Raw genomic sequence first — 20065 nt, 5'->3', positions numbered from 1 at the left:
CTTCCTTCTCTTTTGAAGCAAAGTCAATTATGAAGTACCTAGATGAGTTGGATAATCTGCTAGAGGGCAATACACAAATTTTCTTGTTTAGTGGATCAACTGCTTTTGCAATGTATGAATGTGTCCCATTGAATGGGATAAGGCTGTAGCTAAGTGTTAGAGAATATTCTTTCCTTAGATCTACAGTGTCCATGACCACATTTTGCTTATTGTTTCTAGTTATATACTGTTGTATGATCTCCCCTTAAACTTCAAATTTTGTTTTCCTTTTGATAAAAGGAAAAAGATACTCACTGTGTTTTTTCCCCATGCAATTTAGATTTGGCTTCTGGAGACCACTATATCACAATTATTATGAAAACTTAATGGCTTGACATTTTATTGTTACCTTATTGGCAAAATATCTTTCAGCAGCTATGTGGTAGCACAAGAGAATTAATTCAATAAGCATCACATCCAACCCCCACTTTATCTGAAGTGTTATCTGTTAATGGCGGATGAAACTGCTCACAATAGGATGTACTAACTATGTCACCCCTTCATGAAATGAGTAAGAAAGCTTGTGCTTAGGGGGCGCAATATATACCATTTGTGTACTTATGTACACCAGTGTCTATGGAGTTCTGGATCAAGCACCATTAAATAATGGAGATTCTTAAAATAGCTTTTGATTACTGAAGATTGCAGTGATTCACATTTCATTATTTTAGCATTGCCAGGTAGTCAGAGCTTAGGTATCTGTAGATTACCATCTTGTTTTTAAGGTAATTTCATGCTGCTTGTAAAGAGAGAACTTTTTGTTTCAATGCAAACTCATCATTACACTTCCAGCAGCATTGTCACCAAGTAAAATTTTAGCAGAATGATCGTTGGGAGGTATTTCTTAAAATCTGGCTCATTCCATTTTTTTAACTTTTCTGTAGCATTCCATGCAACTCCTAATACATATAAACGGAAAAATACAGAAACTGCAATAGATAATAAACCTTGTGGGCAGCACTGTTACCAACATCTGGTAAGACAATTTGTTTTTTTGGTCTAAATGTTTTGACTGAACATTCCTCTTGCGATGGAGGGAAAGGTACTGCCCCTGATAAAGTTGAGTGTGTTTAGTTGTACTAGGGGAAAAACAAAATCAAATAATATGTGATTTCTGGAGTGATTAGACACTCCAAACTGCACTCTCATGTCACTGTTTGAATGTTTTCTGTGACTCTGCTCATCCCATGCATTTTGTTCCCAGCACTAAAGATTATGTAGATAGGAAAGACCGAAATATCTTTCTGCAATGCTGGACACATATGACCAATCAGTGGGATTGGCCAGCAGATACTGTCTTTCTGCTTTAATTTGCTCAGCAAGTTTAATTTCCTTGTTGATTCAGTGTGATTATCGCTTTTCTACAGGGTACAATAGTCTGCCTCATGATTCCAATTTTGCCTAGAGCTGTTAAGTTTTAAATCTTTTGCCATGCTTTTCTCTTCTGAATGCAACTCCTTGATTTTGTGTTCATGGATGCTGGACCATTTTATCTGTTTTGGAGGGCAGAGCACTATTCAACATTTCACTGCTATTACACCTGACTTTTTTGCAGGGCATTGCTTTTCCTCCTTCCTTGGCATGACCAGATGATAGCCACTGGGTAGTATGAATGGACTGGGCTGCTCTTGAAGAATTTCATTTATGTAGAGCAGGGGTGTCTACACTTTTTGGCACAAGGGCCACATCATATATCTGGGACAGTGTCAAGGGCTGGAAAAATAAATTTAAAAATTTAAATTTAAAATTAAAATTTATTTAAATAAATACACAAGAACTTCTAATATTTTTCCGAATAGAAAAAGGCCCAGAATGAAGCCATGCTGCCCACCCCACCAGAGACAACAAAATTAAAAAAAACAGTCAAAGCAGATAGATGAAATGGGAAACACCAGGGTTTTCTAATATTTTCCAAACCAAAAAGGGAGACTCAGAATGAAGCCATGCTGCCCAAACCCGCACTCCTCCACTTTTGAGAGAGCAAAACAAAAGCAGATATTTCTAAGGGATGAAATGAGCATCACCGGGGACTCAATGGGACACACCAGGCACTTCCATGTTTTTTTTTTAGAACAGTAATGGAACACTCAAACATTAACTCATGCCAGTAGCACTCGTGCTGTGCCAGTGAGGGGGAGTCCAAGTGTCTGGGGGGCCAGAAAGCTCACCGCAGGCCGAATTGGGACTCACTGAGAGCTGCATCTGGCCCCCGGACCAGGGTTTGGGCACCCCTGATGCAGAGAGATGAGACTTGAGTGCAGCTATCATTTGAACACATACATAAAGTTAATGGTTCCCTTATGTGAATAGCTCATCTGCTGAACTTTTATTTTGTTCAGTTTAACTAAAAAGACAATGGAATTGATCTACTAAAACTGCGGTTTTCAAACTTTCCAGGTGTTTGAAAACCGCAGTAAGTTCTTGCAGGGGAGGGGAGCAAGGTAGTGGGGGGCAGGGGGAAGGCAGTGACGTGATCCCCAGGATCACATCGCTAAGGGGGGCTGCAGGGACTGGGATGCACTCACTAGTTCCTGCAGCAGCTGCCATCCTGGGGTGCGGGGAGCCCTGCGCAAGTGTCTGCAGGGCTCCCTAGCCTGCAGAAAGTGAAAGTGGAGCGATCGCGCTCTGTCTCTGCAAAACCGGAAGTGGAGTGTGATCGCTCCACTTCCACTTTCTGCAAGCTGGGGAGCCCTGCAATCGCTTGCGCAGGGCTCCCCGCACCCCAGGATGGCAGCTGCAGGGACTGGTGAGTACATCCCAGTCCCTGCAAGCCCCCCTTGGAGATACGATCCTGGGGATTGCGTCCCTGCCTCCTCACTGCCCCCACCCCTTAAGGGGCGGCCAGGGCCTTCAGGCTGGGGCATCGCGACACCCCAGTTTGAAAACCACCGTACTAAAATGTAAGCTAAATGAACTAAATACAGAAATGGGTGGACAGTGTAGTTCGTGTACATGAAAACCATCCTGAGGTTACATTTGGTTAACCATTTAGATGCCAAAATTGTTTAACTCCTACTGTCTAAAGAACAACAATAGTAAGATAGGATCCAAAGAATTATGGGAAAGGAAGTAAATCTAGACAAAGCACCAGTGAAATGAATGTGACTTAAATTAGTCTAATTTCAATGATGTCTACTCAAGAATCCACTCTTTTGAATAGAACTCAGTGTGACTAATGTTGCATACTGAAGGAAGGATACTTTTTTATTTCTTGCAGGCCTCTCTGTCATAAAAGCAGATTGCTGATGTAGTGTATTGGCTCAGAGACTGAGGGTCCAGTCCTATCCAACTTTCCAGCACTGGTGCAGCCACAATGCAGCCCCAAAGTAAGGGAACAAATGTTTCCATATCTTGAGGAGGCCTCTGTGCCTGCACCCCCAACACAGGAAGCAGTGCATATCCCATTGGCACAGCAGCACTGGAAAATTGGATGGGATTGGGCTCTAAGCTGGGAATCAGAATTTCCCTATTTCAAATCTTGTCTCTGCTGTGAATTCTCACTATGATAGAAGCAAACCATAGCCTTGGCTCCCTAGCTGCAATGTGAGGATAAGTTACTCACCTCTCAGGGTTGTTGTAAGGACGGCACCAAGAATAATGTGAAGCACATTATGTGAAGTGCTTTGCACAGTTAAAAGCTCTATATAAGTATTAACTGTTTTTATTATAAAAGAAAGCCTTTTCTGAAGCTAAGAAAAGTTCCCAAAACAGTTTGTGATTTGGCATGGTGAGTGGGATCTGCTGTTTAAAGAAAGAGGCCCAAACTCCTAGCCCTTGAGACTGCCCAGTGTAGCTCTTTGGATCCAGCTACTGTAGATACTCCTCGCCTATAGGGTGAGAAATTTCTGCCAATCAATCAAGCTTAGACCATCATCTTCAAGGTTGCTCAGGGGTCAGGGCTTTTCAAGTAAGTCCGAGCACCAAAGAAGCAATGCAGAGATAATTAGAGGGCTGTTAATCTCCCTTGCAAACTCCAGCCAAAGTAAACCTCTTCTCCTCCTCCTGAGAAAAGGATTAAATGCTTCTATTGTACTCAGGCAAGCTTTGTTCCATTTTGCAAATGCTTGTATTCTGCGGAAATCTGTTTTTTTTTATACACCAGGATGTAATCTTTTCCATTTGAAACAAAGTCTCAGGCTACAATACAGTGAACCATTTCTTAATAACACCACCCATGGAAAGCAGTGGGTCTACTTCTGAGTAAATAGGGTTGCAACTATGTGCATCTGCATTTGTTCATAGTCATTCGTTGTTGCTTGTCTTGCTGCTGTGAATTGAATTGTACACTCCCAGTTATGTGTTGTGTTGTATGTTATGTGTAGAGCCTCTGGTTTAACACACCAGGCACCTTAAAGAAGGATTTGATTAATGGTTCTCCTGCAGTGGTTCCCAACCTTTTTTCACTTGCATACCCTTTGGCAACGCATTTCCATAAATTGTACTCCCCATACTAGCTAATTGTTTGTTATTAATAATATAAGCCCTCATCTCCTCTATATGAAAACCCATAATTGTATTTATCACAGTATTTTCTCTTTATCTGTTTGAAGAATTGAAGACTATGCCTTTGCACTGTTTTACACAAGAAGTTTCCTGAGACATTCTTGGTGGCTGATCACTTTCCATATTTTTTACTGTGCTAGTTTTCAATCACTGAGTCATACATGAATTCATGACCAAAAACTATCTATTGGTGGGGCTTTCACAGCCAACTAGTTACTTCCCTTCCTGTCTTGCTGGTCCTGCAAGGCATTCTGGAGCACTGCCTACCTTGATCTGCCATTATTAAATTCTTTTTCAAGTACCCCTAAAGGTCCTGTCAAGTGCCCCTGGGGATATGTATTCCCTAGGTTGGGAACCACTGTTCTGCTGGTATGTTGTTTACAGTGCACTTACTCCGATAGTGTTTACAAAAAGGTGAAGACCAGAATTTTAAAAGTTAATGAATAAAAATGTATCTTATGATCGTTTACTATATTTTTAATAAATTAAAGACTATAGTTCTTAGGTGACAGTTACTGGTCTGTTATTTTTCAGGATCTGGCCTTGGGTAAACTCAGACAAAACTACAGTCAGACACCCCCCTAAGTTCAACCGCCCCTTCCACAACTTATCTGAGGGTCATAGAAAATTCCATGATTATGGAAAAACCCATCCTCAACTTATCTGTGAGATTGACTTATAGGCGTGTCTCTACAGTATGTTTCAACCATCTTTTCTCTTCTTTAAAATATTTGTCCTGTTCATACTTAGGAAGGAGCCAAAGAGTTTGCAGCTGCTTTAACTGCTGAGCGAATAAAAACACCACCAAAGCGCCCTGGGGGACGCCGAAGGGGTAGGCTCCCAAATAACACCAGCAGGCCCAGCACTCCAACTATAAATGTGCTGGAATCTAAGGACACGGACAGTGACAGAGAAGCTGGAACTGAAACTGGAGGTGAAAATAATGATAAAGAAGAAGAAGAGAAGAAAGATGAGACTTCCAGTTCCTCTGGTGAGACAAATGTGGAAAGTTGCTGTTTTACTAAAATTTAGTTTATGGCCTTATTTCATCCAATACAGGTTATATAATTATTTAAATTTTTTTTTACTACATGGTTTTTCTGTAGTTTGGTTACAGAGTAAACCTATGAAGCTTCAATGTTAGTTTTTTATCATTTTAATTGCTTACATTATTTCACTTTAGATTCTGTAAAGAAAGAGCTTGAGGGCTGAGTTGTTACTTGGAGACACTCCAGAATGCAAGTTTCATTGTGGTTGAGGTTTTAGTGACTTTAGAGAGCTGCTAGTATGCCTCAAGAAATAAACATGACAGGATATGTAATGGGTTCTGTGAGACCATTTGTCTCCTTCCAATGGGGCTCCTTTGAGGTCTGTCTGATTGCCTTTGTCATCCTCATGTACCAGGAGTGATTGGCCCATTCAGTTGCTTTTGGTGCAGGAAAATTGCCTGCCCTACAAAGAAGTCATCAACTGCATCTTTGCATGTGTAACTTCCCTAGATGTTCTTTCAACTGGATTCACCTGTAATATAACTCTAAAAAAGATGTGTGCTTCAGATATTTGGGAAATGCTGAGCTAATACAAAAATGGTGATGAAACACAGTCAAGAGCTCCTTTAGAAATCCAAGTACAGGTCCAGCCTATTTATAAACGGATTTTTAATACACGGATTTGACTCAGCACAAATGGCCCCTGCAAATGAGAATGTGCTGAACCCTGGAGAAGGGGAAAAATGCATCCCTTTAAAATCAGTTTTAAAAACTGAACAGTCCTTTAACAACAGCCTCCTTAATGAGAGAGAGAGAGAGGGCAGCAGGCTAACAGTCCATCAATCCTTCTCTCTCCTTTGGACCCCTCCCTTCCCCCAGCATGTGAAAGAAAGGTGATCATTTAGCATTGGTGAAGGGAGGGGCTGAGTGAAGTGCTTATGGATGTCTTCTTAATGACTCTTATCTTAGAGTCAAAAGGTCAGCAAGGCTGTATTTCAATCACTGGAGCAAAGAAACTTTGTTTTTTAAATGGATTTGCTATAGTGTGTGTGTGTTGTTTTTTTAATCCACGTGAGTGCTTAGAACGGAGCCCACGCAAATAATTGGTCTCAACATGTACGTCTAATGCAGGGCATGCAATTTCAGTATCGTGGAACCCTGGTATCCGCAGATTTGACTTACTGCAGGTGTCAGAGGATACTATGGTGCCAGTGTAAATGTGTTTGTTTTTTTTAAGTGGCAGAACTGGCATTCCTTGATGTGGCAAAACTATGCTGTTTTCGAGGCTCTCCGGGCTAAAAATAGCTCAAAAGACCCACTTTAGTTGTACAGAGGTTCGTCTCTCCTCCCAACATTGCTAGTACTGTATTCAGCCATTGAAGTGGGCATCCTTCAGTCTCGGAAGACTATGGTGTCACGCTCTGAATGGTGGTTCTGGAACAGAGTGTCCTCTCCAGTGCGCGAAGCCTGGGTAAAGTAGGTATGGAGGATAGGCTGTTACCCATGCAGCAAATCCCCCCTCTCCACGTCGCTGAAATGGTCCAATGGAAAGGCAGAGGCCAATACGGTTGGTTCCAGCGGCGTCGCAGGAGTTGCCAGAACATGTCTGTGTTCAGCCATGAACTGCCTCAGGGACTCCGGCTCCGGATTTTGCCTCGAGGTTGACTCCTGAAGCCTTTTCCATAACTGGATGTAGCCACAAGGCAGTGGAGGTTTGGGATCAGAGTTTTCCTTCTCTCAGATGAGCTGCCTTCCCAGGCTGACGAGTCCCATCTACCCGGTGGCTATCTAATTCAGCCATTAGATGGGGCTGAATGTAATGGAATGAAATTATTCTGTTACATTCAGCACCATCTAGTGGCTGCATGCAGTATAGTGATGCTGTGAGTAGAGAGGAACCTTTGCGCTACTGGAAGTGGGTCTTTAGAGCTGCTTTTAGCCCTGAGAGTTTGAAAATAGTGTGGTTTTGCTATGCCAAGGTAGGAAAGCCAGTTTTGGTGCTTTATTTTTATTTACACTGGGACCCTAGTATTTGCGGTTTTCAGTAACTTCATGGGGTTCCAGAATGGAACCATCACGGATACCAAGGTTCCACTGTAGTCTGAAGAATTCCATTTTTTTTCAGGCTTTAGCTTTGGTTTGGGTATGCCTTCAAACACAAATTGAGCAACAACCCATGTTCTCTCTTCCTGGAGGCAGCACTCAGAAATTTACCCTTAACCTCTCCTCTTTCCACTGAACTTATTCTTATGCATATCCATTAGCCACCATCACTTCTTTGTCTAGGCCCCCTTTCCTCAGCCCAGAGAAAACACCTGAGACGCTCATCTCACTGAAATCCACCATTGGTACTGTGTCAGAATGATTTAGGCATGATTTTAGCTAGTTGCGTGCTCCATCATCCAAAGCAAACAATTCATGTGCAAATACATTTAAAAGGGTTTGTTCTTCTTAATAAAGGTAGAGTGAAAGCCCTCAAAAAAGATTTAAAAGGCATATTTGAGAAGATAAGTACTGGCTAACTCTGAAAACTTTGAGTTGGTTCCTTGACATGGTCCATTAGTCTGTAAGTTTAGCAGCAGATAGGAAGCCCTGCTCACCCTTTTATTAAAAACTGACCCACAGCATCTTCTCTAAGAAAGCAGAAGATGGCAAAAGACAAGATGGCTATTCTATCTCCCCCTTTTTAGAACACTCCTTTGATAGAAAAAAATGGGATTATGTAATCCTTGCCCTCATGCATGTAGGCAGTCTAGGTATCCAGTTAGAAAAAATAGGACCTATCTTGTGATCTGTTATAAAAAATTGGAGGTCTCATGATCTTGTAGAAAAAAGTTACATCTCCACGTCCTCCTGTACACAGACTCTTCCCTTTCTTCTCAAATTGCCTTCCTGGCAGCAAGAGAGTATCTTCAGGAATATAAAGCACATCTGATTCTTCAAGCTTCCAACTTCCTAGCTTTATATATTTAGGCATCTAGCTTGACACTAACAGTCCTCTAAATTTTTTTACTCCCTGTTCTAGACTTCAGTGGAAGACTCTAGTGGAGTTCTTCCACTGAAGGGCCACACCTTGGAATTCTTGCCAGATGACCAGGAAACCTCTAAACCTACATAACACACAGCCCACTCCTAATCTGTGCTGTAACAGACAGGCAGAGAGGCCTGCAATGTATCCAGTGTGGTTTAGGAGGTGGCTGGAGGGCAACTCAGGGTAAGGGGATATTTTTCTCCTTACCCCAAGTAATACCCCAGCGACCCCCATGGGGTAACTTAGTGAAATTTCTGAAGTAAATCCAAGCTCCTGCAAGGCTGATCAGGCAGGTATGGGAGTTAAGATACAGCATACGCTGCTGCAGCCAGTTGCATCCCCTCATCTGCATCACAGTCCACCCAACCCCACCAAAAATGCCCCCATAAGTCCTCCCATAACCCTCTCCCACCAGGTACTGGTCTACCCAGGCTGATGCAAACGTACTGCGTCTGAGGCTGGATCCACCACCAGCAGGCCAGAAAAAATCCATGCACTGATATCGCCAGCTCACGAGTAGTTGTGAACATGCACTGGCCAAAATGAAGTTAGGGGTTGTGTCCACAACCTCCTTCAGATATTAATCCCAACCCTTCTTAAGATGTTATTCTTTCTCTAACTCACATTCTCTTGACAAGTGGCATCAGTTTCGTTGGGTCTCTGGAGTTTTTTGTGCATAAATGTTTTTTCCAAGAGACTTGAAAAATTCATTGTGTGTTCTTGATATTGCAGAAGCAAATTCTAGGTGTCAAACACCAATCAAAATGAAGCCAAATATTGAGCCTCCTGAGAATGTTGAATGGAGTGGTGCAGAAGCTTCAATGTTCAGAGTTCTCATTGGTACCTACTATGACAATTTCTGTGCAATTGCCAGGTTAATTGGGACCAAAACATGTCGGCAGGTAAGAGTGAAATGGCTGCTAAATGCACTATTTTCAAAGGCAGCAGTGCAGTAGCAATACTAATCTTCTTCTGAGACTGTCATATTTTTCATGTTCATAGAGCATAAATTATGGTTAATAAAATCCTCAGATTTTCACTAAATATTACACCTTTTTCATACTCAAGGCCAGATCAGGAATGTAAATATATAGTTTTATATAAAAGAGGAGAAAATGTTACTTATGTATACTTTCAATCTCACCCATGCTGATGTAATGGAAAATTTTGCCTTTCAGGAACTATTCACGTGTATGTTAATCTTTCTTTCTAGGTGTATGAGTTTAGAGTAAAGGAATCCAGTATTATTGCTCCTGCACCTGCTGAAGATGTTGATACTCCTCCAAGAAAGAAGAAGAGGAAACACAGGTAAACCATTTGTTTTCAGCATGGAGAATGTCCATTGGCAAGCCAAGAATGAAGGCTTTTTGTGCAGCCGAAAAGCTAGGGGAGAAAAGAAACTATTTTAACTCTCACATTGTAAATATACTTTTGTAAAAAATAAAACACTTCCACACAGACCACCTTTCTACGCCTGTAACTTAGATGAATAGGTTACAAATTTGGGTTTACAGAGCATTGTAGGTAGACCTTAGTAAAATTTCTGTTATGTATATATTGGAAAGATAAGAAATCCTGCCTTAAGTTGAGTTTCATTTTGCTAATAAATCTATCTCTTTATCACAAAATAAATAAAACAATATTCTTCAACCATGTGTATAACATTTTTCTAGTTTCTCCAGCTGACTGATTCACTGGTTTGTCAAGATAAATTCAGCTAGACTTATCATAATGATGAAGGAATGAATGGAGAAATAAGAGGCTATCTGCTTAATGTTCTGACCACCCTGCTGCAATCTGTCTCATACATGTTTCCTCTCTTCTGCTCTTTAAATGGATAGGTGTGGATTTGCTACTCTAAGCAGCTGTTAAGAATTCCTTAGGAGGGGAGGAGGCAGAACTGAGTGGGAAGAGAGCAGGGCAGAGGGAGGATCGGTTCTGGGAGGGGCGTGGGGATGGTGGGAGACTCTGCTGCCACATCCTGTTCCCCCTTCTAAGCCAGAAAGCCCAACTTGGGCCTCCTTGGTTCTGTGCCCACTAAATAGCAGGGGTGGATCCAAGGAGACCCATTGCCAGCCACGGAGCTTGACATGGGATAAGGGAATGTTTGTTCCCTTATCCTGAGGAGACTCCAGTGGCTTGCCCTGATCTTGCAGGTTATAGCAGCAGCCATATCAGTTCCATTGTTCATTGTGGTTTCCCCAGGGCATAGGATTGAGCTGCCCTAGTATTTGTTTTGACAGTCTTTTGTAGGTTGCTTTAAGAGCCTTTTGGGGTATAAAGCAGAAGTATTTTAAAATGAAACCCTTTAAAAGTTTATATATACTGTATACACAAATACATACATACCAGATGAGCAAATTAAAGTATTAAATATTTGTCTAAGTAATCCCTTGCAAATTTAAATTTGGAAATCTTGTTCTCTAACTTTGATTATAGTAAGATTTAATTCTATGGCATAAATAGTATAGCTTGACTAGTGGAAGGAACTGTTCAAGACTATTTCAGGGAACATTTCTTATAGATTAGGCTTTACTAATTATTATCTTTATAGGGTATTTCTAATCCATTCTCTCCTGTATGTAGAAGACAATATGATTTCCTTCTGTTAATTTTTTGGGTGTTTGCTTAAATAAATGGTACAGGCTACTTTCTAATTCAGAATAACTGCCTAAACTTATAGAAGCTGCAGGATAAGGTGACTGAATGTTCCTGACCAATAGACTGTATAACCTATAGACTTAATTGTGGTGTTGTGTTTTTACAGGTTGTGGGCTGCTCACTGCCGAAAGATACAGCTAAAAAAGGGTTAGCACTTTTACATTTTTTATTTTTTTGATAAATTTATATCCTGCCTTTCCCACACCGAAGCAAATGTTCAAGGCGGTTTACAAAACTGCATAGTAGAGTACAAAGGCATTTTTATAATAATTGTTTTATGGACAGCTTGTAGAATCCTTCACAGCATGGTTGTCATATCCGGCATCTGGGTATGCCTTCTGAGCTTCCAATTCGTTTAGAAATTCTGTGATTTTGTTTTTGTTTCTCAAACAAAGAAAAGTGTTTAAAGTACATGGGGAACTGGAATTACAAATCCTCTGATCCAGTGAATCTTTGTGGGTAGGGGGCTCTCAGTATCTGCCATCCAGGGCTTCTTCACTTATTAATACAGGGGGCTATAATTGTTTAAAGTAATGTTATCAATAATGCAATTATGCAAATGTTGAACAAGACAAAAACAGTGAATTCTTTGCTTGTCTTGGGTGGTTTTATTGCTTTAGTGTAAACATTTAATTTTATTTTGAGTTTTTGAAAAACCACCTAAGGTAGGAAATGTCCATATACAAGGCTAATCTAAGCTCATGCCATAATTGAGTAGTTAACCAGTTGGAGACTTGGACAACAAAACCATTATTGTACACAAGGCCAATGCATTGCATGGGCATTTATTGAAAGCTGATGAACTAGTTCTAAAGTTAATGATGCATAGTTGCTAAACTGAATTAAATGAGAACTAGTCTGATATAAAAAAAATTACCAAGCATGAAGACTAGATCAACAGGACTGATGATTGTGCCGCACCTCTTGTTATGTGTGCAGAGAAATGTGTGATCACTTATGTAGATGAGAATCCACATGCCTTTTTCTGCATAAGACATTTTCCCATTTGTAATGGGCCGTAATTTTAGTCCTAGAACACATTCGAAAATAACAAGGCCAAGGCAGATGATCACACTTAAAGCACAAAGTATGTCCAATGGTTGGTTCAAGTTAAAACTGTTTTAGGTAATGGGCTGTTCAACCTTAGTAGTATTATTTAAAATTCTTGAAGTTCTTTGTGCAGTTGCATGCATGGGATTGGCAGCTGTGCAGAACTTGCTTTGGAACTTCCTAGAACTTCAGCTTCAAGACTCACAAACGCTGCCATTCTGCAGGAATTGGGCATGCTCACATGAGCACCATCCCCCTCAGTTCTTCAACTGCCCATAGCTGTAGAATTTTGAGGATGTAGGTGCTACAAAAACGACTGGCCTCTGAACTTGTTCATCATTTTCTTTGTGTTTGCGTATGCCTCTTTCCATTGGAGGTATGAGTAGAAGAACTTAGTTCTGAGCTAAATGTGTTCACACTTTTTTTGGAAATGATTATATATGAAAATACTAATAAGGCATTTTATTTAGTGGGGAAATGGGGGTTCTACTATAAGTTAGGGGAAATGGGGGTTCTACTATAAGTTATTCAAAAGTTATTTGAACTTCCATCTTCCTAACGTCTTGAATATTATTTTTGTTTAGATGGGTCATCCAATCATGTTTACAACTACCAGCCATGTGATCACCCACGACAGCCTTGTGACAGTTCATGTCCCTGTGTCATTGCTCAGAATTTCTGTGAAAAGTTTTGTCAGTGCAGTTCAGAATGTAAGTAATTGAAAAATTGAGTTCTTTTATGTCTGATATGACTCTGTGGAATTTAAGAGCCCTGGAAGATTTCATGTAGCATTTGGAGAAGAGTTTTAAAGGAGAAGCAAGTGCCACCAACACTGTGGAAAGGATGCAATTTGTCACATTTGAAGTCCTGTATAAATTTTTGCTGGCTGTATTAAAAAAAAAAAACCCTTCAAAATATGCAGAAGTTGATGGGGCAGGTTGGGGTAACAGCCCCATGAACTTATTCACTTTCTAGGTATTTTTTTTCCATTTGTCTCTCAAACTGTCTGCCTAAAAATCCCAGGATGCTTATTGGATTCCTCAGGAGAAGGAAAAAAAAAAGATTATGAATGGTGGATAAGCTCTTGGTTTCTTCACCAATTCGTTTCCCTAAAGAAATATTGGGTGTATTCTAAGGTGCTCAGAACACACAGGGCCTTGCATAAGCATAACTGATCTGGCTGATGTCCTAGGGACATATCATCAAATCCTCTGTAACAGAAAGACGTTCCTCAGCCAACCAGTCAGTGAGAAAAAGGTTTGCGGAGGATTGGAGGAAACTTACTGAGGAAGTTTCACATATTTCTCAAAATCTTTGCTGGTGGTATGTTGAGGAAAATAAAACTAGATGCTATGCATCTGTGCTGTCAAGAAAGGAATCCAATCCACATGGGGGGTGTGTGTTTAAAGAGAGAATGAGTGTATTATAGACTGGTATAACTGCTTTGTGTCCCTAATATGGTATCTGCTGATGCCACCTGAGCATGCAGAGGTTATACCATTCAGAGGTAGCACTTCCTTTGAATTATCCTTGCAGTAGTTCTTTATACCTAAAGCAGAAATGTATCTTATAAAAAAAAAATTAATACCCCTATTTATGGGATGGTAGGTAATACTGGCATTTTTTTAAAACTACTCCCACTTGCTCTGGTGCCTGCATAGCTTCATTTAAAGACCTATTTAAGATTCGATTTTTTTTAAAGACAGTACATCCACTGAAACAAGTTACTGAGATCTCCCTTTTTGTGATGAAATGACTAAAACTCCTTGGTTGTCTCTTTTGTTGAGTTTGTAAAGTAGTTGCAATGCTATCGGCTGTAGAACTGAATTTGTAACTAGCTGTATGCTTCAATTCGATGGCATGGGTTCAGCAGAGATGGCTTTTGTATTTGAAGCAATAGTCTTATGTAGACACCAGGCTAGGGACTCTTTAACTGCTGCTGCTATGAATGGTTCAGCCCAGAGGATGTTAGGTAGTGAGCAGGCCTATTGCGTGCAAAATGTACAACTTTTGGCTTTCTTTTTAAAGGCCAAAACAGGTTTCCAGGATGCCGCTGCAAAGCACAGTGCAACACTAAGCAGTGCCCTTGCTACTTGGCTGTACGCGAGTGTGATCCAGATCTCTGCTTGACATGTGGAGCAGCTGATCACTGGGACAGCAAAAATGTCTCTTGCAAGAACTGCAGCATTCAGCGAGGATCCAAAAAGGTAGTTCATTGTCTTTTACATGCACCATTCTTTCTTCCTGTCAATCAATGCCCAATGGTTCTGCCTTCTGTGGGCTAGGAATGCATAATCACTTTGACCACAAAATGTATGGTATTTTTAAGTAACCTGCAACATCAAGTGATTACTACAATGTATGAAAGAAACTGAGCAGTTAGAGTTTGTATATTGACATCATTACTTGTACATACAACTGCCCCAGAGATGGAAAATTTTATGAGGGTAACATTGTAAAAGTGGATTTTTTTTAATGAAATCTCTCTGACCTGCCATGATGTGTTAACTGTGAAGGCTTGTATATAAAAAAAATTCTAATTCAAAATGCTTTGTTTTCCCTATTATTGTTTTAATGGCAATTCAAAGCAGCTCAGCTTGTTTAAAAATTGTATTTCCCTTCCATGATTCCACTTCAGTATTCTCACTGCTCACATGAATAACCAACTCACAGGAGCAGTTGTGAGAGCAAATGGCTGTTGGTTTACTCTCTGAAGTCCTTCTTTAACCTTTACATAGTTGGTTGGGGTTAAAAATGTGTAGTTCTCATTCATTTAAAGCACTTTTCATTCTTCTAGCATTTGCTACTAGCACCTTCTGATGTGGCAGGCTGGGGGATTTTCATTAAGGATCCAGTGCAGAAAAATGAATTCATCTCCGAATATTGTGGTGAGGTAAGAAACCAAACTTTTAAATAAATTTATATTTTCATACATAGTGCTCTATATTTTATTTTGGTTTTCTAGAACAGATGTCCTTCCACATGATGAATGAGTAATCTTCCTGTTTATGCTTGAACCCATGGCTACAATGTTCAAACAGTACCTTAATAAAACAGTTGGGCCGGGCTGGGGGGGGGGGGGAATGGTATGAAGACAGTTTGTTTGCAATATCCCATGTTCTAACCAAATGAGACATGCAAGATTGGGAACCACTGGCATAACCTAACTGTGAGCCACAGGGAGCAGTGGTATCCTTGCTAAAAACCAGCTGCCCTATACAATGCATATAGCCTGTATAGTATAGAATTGTACCCCCATTTGGGAAACTGCACCCAATGGCCCAATAGATCAAGGGAGCTGCCAGTTAAAAAGTTTTGGGAACTACTGGCATGTACAATAAAAACTATCCTAAAACTGGCATGGGTGACATTGTTAATATCACTATGAAGCAGTGCACTAAACAAGATATTATGCCCATTTACCCATGTGCCTGCTGGAAAATTGCATGTCCTGATTCTTCTCTGCAAAGGCAGATTAATCAAAGGTAAAAAGTTCCCTCTGAAAAAGCAGAGGAAAATTGGATCCATCAACAAACTACCAATTCGATCCTGCTTTAAACCATCCTAGACTTTCTGTAGATGGTTTAGGTAGAACACTTCAGCAGTTTACCACTAAACTGGTATTGGCTTGTTTTGCTAACAGGTAGTAGACTGAAGGAGACAAAATCAAAGTGCTGCTTGAGTTACTGTGTTATAACAGTCACAAAATTATTTTCAGATTATTTCTCAGGATGAAGCAGACAGAAGAGGAAAAGTATATGACAAATATATGTGCAGCTTTCTGTTCAATTTGAATAATGGTATGTATGTATATTGTCCTTATTTCTGCAGTATATCAACCCATTTGCTTTCTTGCCTTTTCTCAGAATGTGGTATAATGCTAATGTAGCTGTTTCTAGTCAAATACACCTCAAGACCTCACCTAAAGAGTAGCATTACTAAATCAGAAGTCTTGTTTTTAGTCAAAGAAAAAAACTTATCTGCCTTCATGGGGAATTGTAACAAGTAGTCCAACACATGGTCAAATTTTAATAAACACTAAAGCTTTAAATAAAATTCTAGCATACCCACACCTGAGTATGGAGTGTGATGATCCACAAGAATGGCACATTAAAAGAATAGAATAAATGTTAAGTTGTGTGGGGACTGGAAGATTGTATCAAAACATTTAAAAATATTGGTTTATGGGTACAAGTAACTTCACTAGCATTAAGGGTATATAATAGGAGGCTAAAGTTTTGGATGGCATTAGTATTCAAAAGAGCATCAAAGTAGCAATAGAGCATCTTGGCTATAAAAGACACTTTTCTGCTTACACAGGCTACTTTAGCATGTTATGACTTATGTTCATATTTTTCAGTCTGTTTTGTTTTTATTTAGATTTTGTGGTTGATGCAACACGGAAGGGTAACAAGATAAGATTTGCAAACCATTCAGTCAATCCAAACTGCTATGCAAAAGGTGAATGTTTCACGCATTTTATAGTAGTAGCTAATTACTAGTGGCATTCATGTTAAAAAAAATTCCTAAACCTTATACAGACTTCACTTTGTTTTACAGTCATGATGGTTAATGGAGATCATAGAATTGGTATATTTGCAAAAAGAGCCATTCAGACTGGTGAAGAGCTGTTTTTTGACTATAGGTAGGTATAATAAAGAATCAGTGGTCCACTTCCTATTTCACTATTAGGTTGTGGAAATGCTTCTACTTTTGAATCCTATTGTCAAGCACAGATGCTTCCTAAATTGGGGGTGGGGAGGGGGTTAGGCTATACCTGTCCTGTATCCATGTCAAAGCTAGGCTGGTGTCTCAGTTTAGTGTCTGTCACTCTGCTGGAGTTGGTTTCAGTGGAAGAGGAATGAACTCATTCTTCTAGGTCAGGGGTGCTCAATAGGTGGATTGTGATCTACCGGTAGATCGTGAGGCAAAATGAGTAGATCGTGGAGTGCCGACCCCCCCCTTCAGGTGCCTCTGGGAGGAAACGCAGGGAGTAAGGCCCATTGTACTCAATGGGGCTTACTCCCAGGTAAGTGTGGCTAGGATTGCAGCCTCACAGCCTAATCCTAGGCATGTCTACTCAGGAGTAAGTCCTGTTATACTCAGTGGGGCTCAAGGTACACCAACATACATTGTACACATAAATGTTATGTTATGATGGCGCGAACATTGTAAAAAAAACTCTGGTAGATCTCCGGGCCCTGCTGGGTTTCAAAGCAGCTCTCAAGCCAAAAAAGTGTGAGCACCCCTGTTCTAGGTGAAGTATTTCTAATCGTCAGAAAACAAACTTTCCTGTTTTATTCCAGATACAGCCAGGCTGATGCCCTCAAGTATGTAGGCATTGAAAGAGAAATGGAAATCCCTTGATAACAGCTACCTCTTCTATAAAACAGCTGCCTTATCTTCAGGAGTTTCTAGTACTGTGGGCAATTTTTTGAAGACTGAATTGATGCAATTTGGAATGCAGAATTTGCAAAGTACTGTATCTAATTTATAGTAATTTTAAAATCAACTTTTTATTGCCTTTTCACCAGCTGCAACATGTTTTGTACCATTGAACTTTTGCAATAATGCAGTGTGGTACACTTTTTCAACCTTGAATAAAGGATACTTGAACTTTGAGTTTTCCATCTTTAATATGATGGGTGAAAAGTTTGAAAGAGGTAAAGTCTGATTTTAAAAAATGGGGTTGACAAGATTAGCTGCTGCATTTACTAAACATGACAACATTGAGCTTTTTCTTGTAAGAAATTAACTTTTTTCAGCAGTTTCCAAGCATCATGGGTTTAAATACCCTGGGTTGCCATTCCCTATGTCTATACCTAACAGGGTTGCTGTGAAGGAGATGGGAAGAGGGAAACACCATTCCTCAAACTTAGCCCTCTGACATAGCTACCTTTTAGGTGAATGCCTGAGCCGAAGAAACTGCTCAAGAAACTTTGACTAATGGTAAAATGCATGGGATTTCACTTGTTCCTTAGTTAAGTCTGTTCTTCAAAGTATATGTTAAAACATTTTCTCCTAATATACAGAATACCAAAGTTGCACAAGATGCTACTTTTGAACCCTTTTGTGTTTTGCCTGAAATTACCCCAAACAATATGAAAGCAAAACAGTACTGTGATTGGCTTTTCATAATCATCATACCTTTTATTTACATTAACAAAAGTAACTCATGGAACTTAATAAAACCAAATGCAACTTGTACAGAAATTTTTTAAATTCTTTATTTATCACACATTAAAAAATGAAACACACTATACAAATGATTTTTCATAGCAGATTACACATGGGCCCAAATCAGACTCTCAAAGTGCTGCCAACATGTATAAGTGCTGCCTTTGGGGCAACAGCTATTTGTTGTATAGCCAATATTGATTTAAATGCAGTAGCATGCAACCCTCCAGTGAAGGTTTTGGATTCCTTTCTGTTCTTAAATTAGGTTAAATGGCGTTGGTATCCATATTTACATACTTGAAACGTAACAATCCTGAGCAGGTCTGATGTAGTTCCGAGACTGGCTGATGGGAATTGTGGTCTCAATTATAAAAATGGAGGTCCAAATGGCAACAGGCTGGCTGCTATGAAGTTCAGTTCTCATTCTTTCAATCACATAACTATTTGCTGAATGTCACACAGTCAGACAGCTGCTAAAAACTGTTAAGCCAAGTAACTGTAGGTGTCCTTCTCACCATCCACACGCTCCAAGTATTCCTTCTCTATTAGAATGTCAATACATTTCTGAAAATGGAAAGCATGGAAGACTTGATATTCTATACAACTCAGCTCCTCAGTGACTCATGCAAGCTTACATCGTTAAAAAGCCCCAAATATGTAAGTTAAAGGAGGCATGCTAGGCCAGCAAAAGTCTGCATAAAATTGATCAGAGATGGAATATGGGTAGGCAATGCTCCATTTCTCCAGTATACTTCCAGCTCCTGAGCAGCACAGAAAGGGTGCTCAGAGGAGGACTGAATCTGAGTGTTAGGCAAAAAATAGAGATATTACATGATCAGATTTTACCAATGGGATTATGAGATATTCAAATATTTTGATTTTACCAATGAGATTTTACCAATGGGATTATGGTTCAAAAATGAACATTGATTTTGGGAGATGTGCTGAATAGTATACACAAAACTGCACTTGACTGTTTGAAAATATATAGCCTGGTTTTGGATATAGTTATGCTAAACTATTTCCTTGTATGAAAGTGAAGCTTCATTGCTAAGCAGCCTTCCTTCCAATGCACAATAGTACAGCAATCTCTCTCAATGCAGGGAACCTAAGCACTGTGTAAAACAGCACTATTGGAGTTCAACAATGAACGAGATAGGAAACTGATGTTGATTGGCCCCATGCTTGCCAAAATGCACTCTTTCCATGGGCTAGAATTGCTGTCAGATGACTAATGCATGAATGCTAAAGGAAGTACCATAATCTGTCCAGGTATTTATATCCTTTCTATCTCTGAAGAGGCCCCCAAGACATATTATGCGAGATATTATTGTACTTGCAGAGCTGAGAAAAAAACTTCCATTTCCAACTATAGATGGAATTATCTTTAGACAAACCTTTATTACTGGAACTCGTGGTTTGAATCTTGATGACAGCTGTGTGAGTACTTCTCCAAGCAATTGCTGGTGTTTTAGGACTTTTCTCATCTTCATAATCCTTACAATAGCAGCCTAACATACAAAAGAAAGCCACAGCTTTAGGAATACAATACCCTATCTTCCCAAATCAGCCTCTGATTGCCAGGGATTTTCAGCCAAGCACTTGGAATTATACA

General features: G+C 40.0%; 2 protein-coding genes across 3 annotated transcripts in view; one reads left to right on the top strand and one right to left on the bottom strand.

Moving 5' to 3' along the window:
• Positions 1–17804, top strand: part of EZH2 (enhancer of zeste 2 polycomb repressive complex 2 subunit) — a 46584-nt gene extending 28780 nt beyond the window's left edge. For both annotated transcript variants that reach the window (XM_066627077.1, XM_066627076.1), the window contains exons 9-20: positions 924–1015; positions 5293–5533; positions 9295–9464; positions 9776–9870; positions 11330–11370; positions 12858–12983; positions 14302–14480; positions 15071–15166; positions 15992–16073; positions 16654–16734; positions 16834–16918; positions 17580–17804. In XM_066627077.1, the coding sequence (XP_066483174.1) occupies positions 924–1015; positions 5293–5533; positions 9295–9464; positions 9776–9870; positions 11330–11370; positions 12858–12983; positions 14302–14480; positions 15071–15166; positions 15992–16073; positions 16654–16734; positions 16834–16918; positions 17580–17640 (1349 nt within the window). In that variant the 3' untranslated portion in view covers positions 17641–17804. The remainder of the gene's footprint in view (positions 1–923; positions 1016–5292; positions 5534–9294; positions 9465–9775; positions 9871–11329; positions 11371–12857; positions 12984–14301; positions 14481–15070; positions 15167–15991; positions 16074–16653; positions 16735–16833; positions 16919–17579) is intronic.
• A 678-nt stretch (positions 17805–18482) lies between these two features.
• The window catches only part of CUL1 (cullin 1), a 60514-nt gene continuing 58931 nt past the window's right edge, over positions 18483–20065 (bottom strand). The window contains exons 21-22 of the mRNA XM_066628043.1: positions 19848–19961; positions 18483–19014 (exon numbers count right to left, since the gene is read on the bottom strand). Coding sequence (XP_066484140.1) covers positions 18934–19014; positions 19848–19961 — 195 coding nt within the window. The 3' untranslated portion in view covers positions 18483–18933. The remainder of the gene's footprint in view (positions 19015–19847; positions 19962–20065) is intronic.

Source organism: Tiliqua scincoides, chromosome 5 (assembly GCF_035046505.1).
Source record: "Tiliqua scincoides isolate rTilSci1 chromosome 5, rTilSci1.hap2, whole genome shotgun sequence".
NCBI lineage: Eukaryota > Metazoa > Chordata > Lepidosauria > Squamata > Scincidae > Tiliqua > Tiliqua scincoides.
Note: the sequence above shows the minus strand (reverse complement) of the source record. Positions and strands in the feature narration are given on the sequence as shown.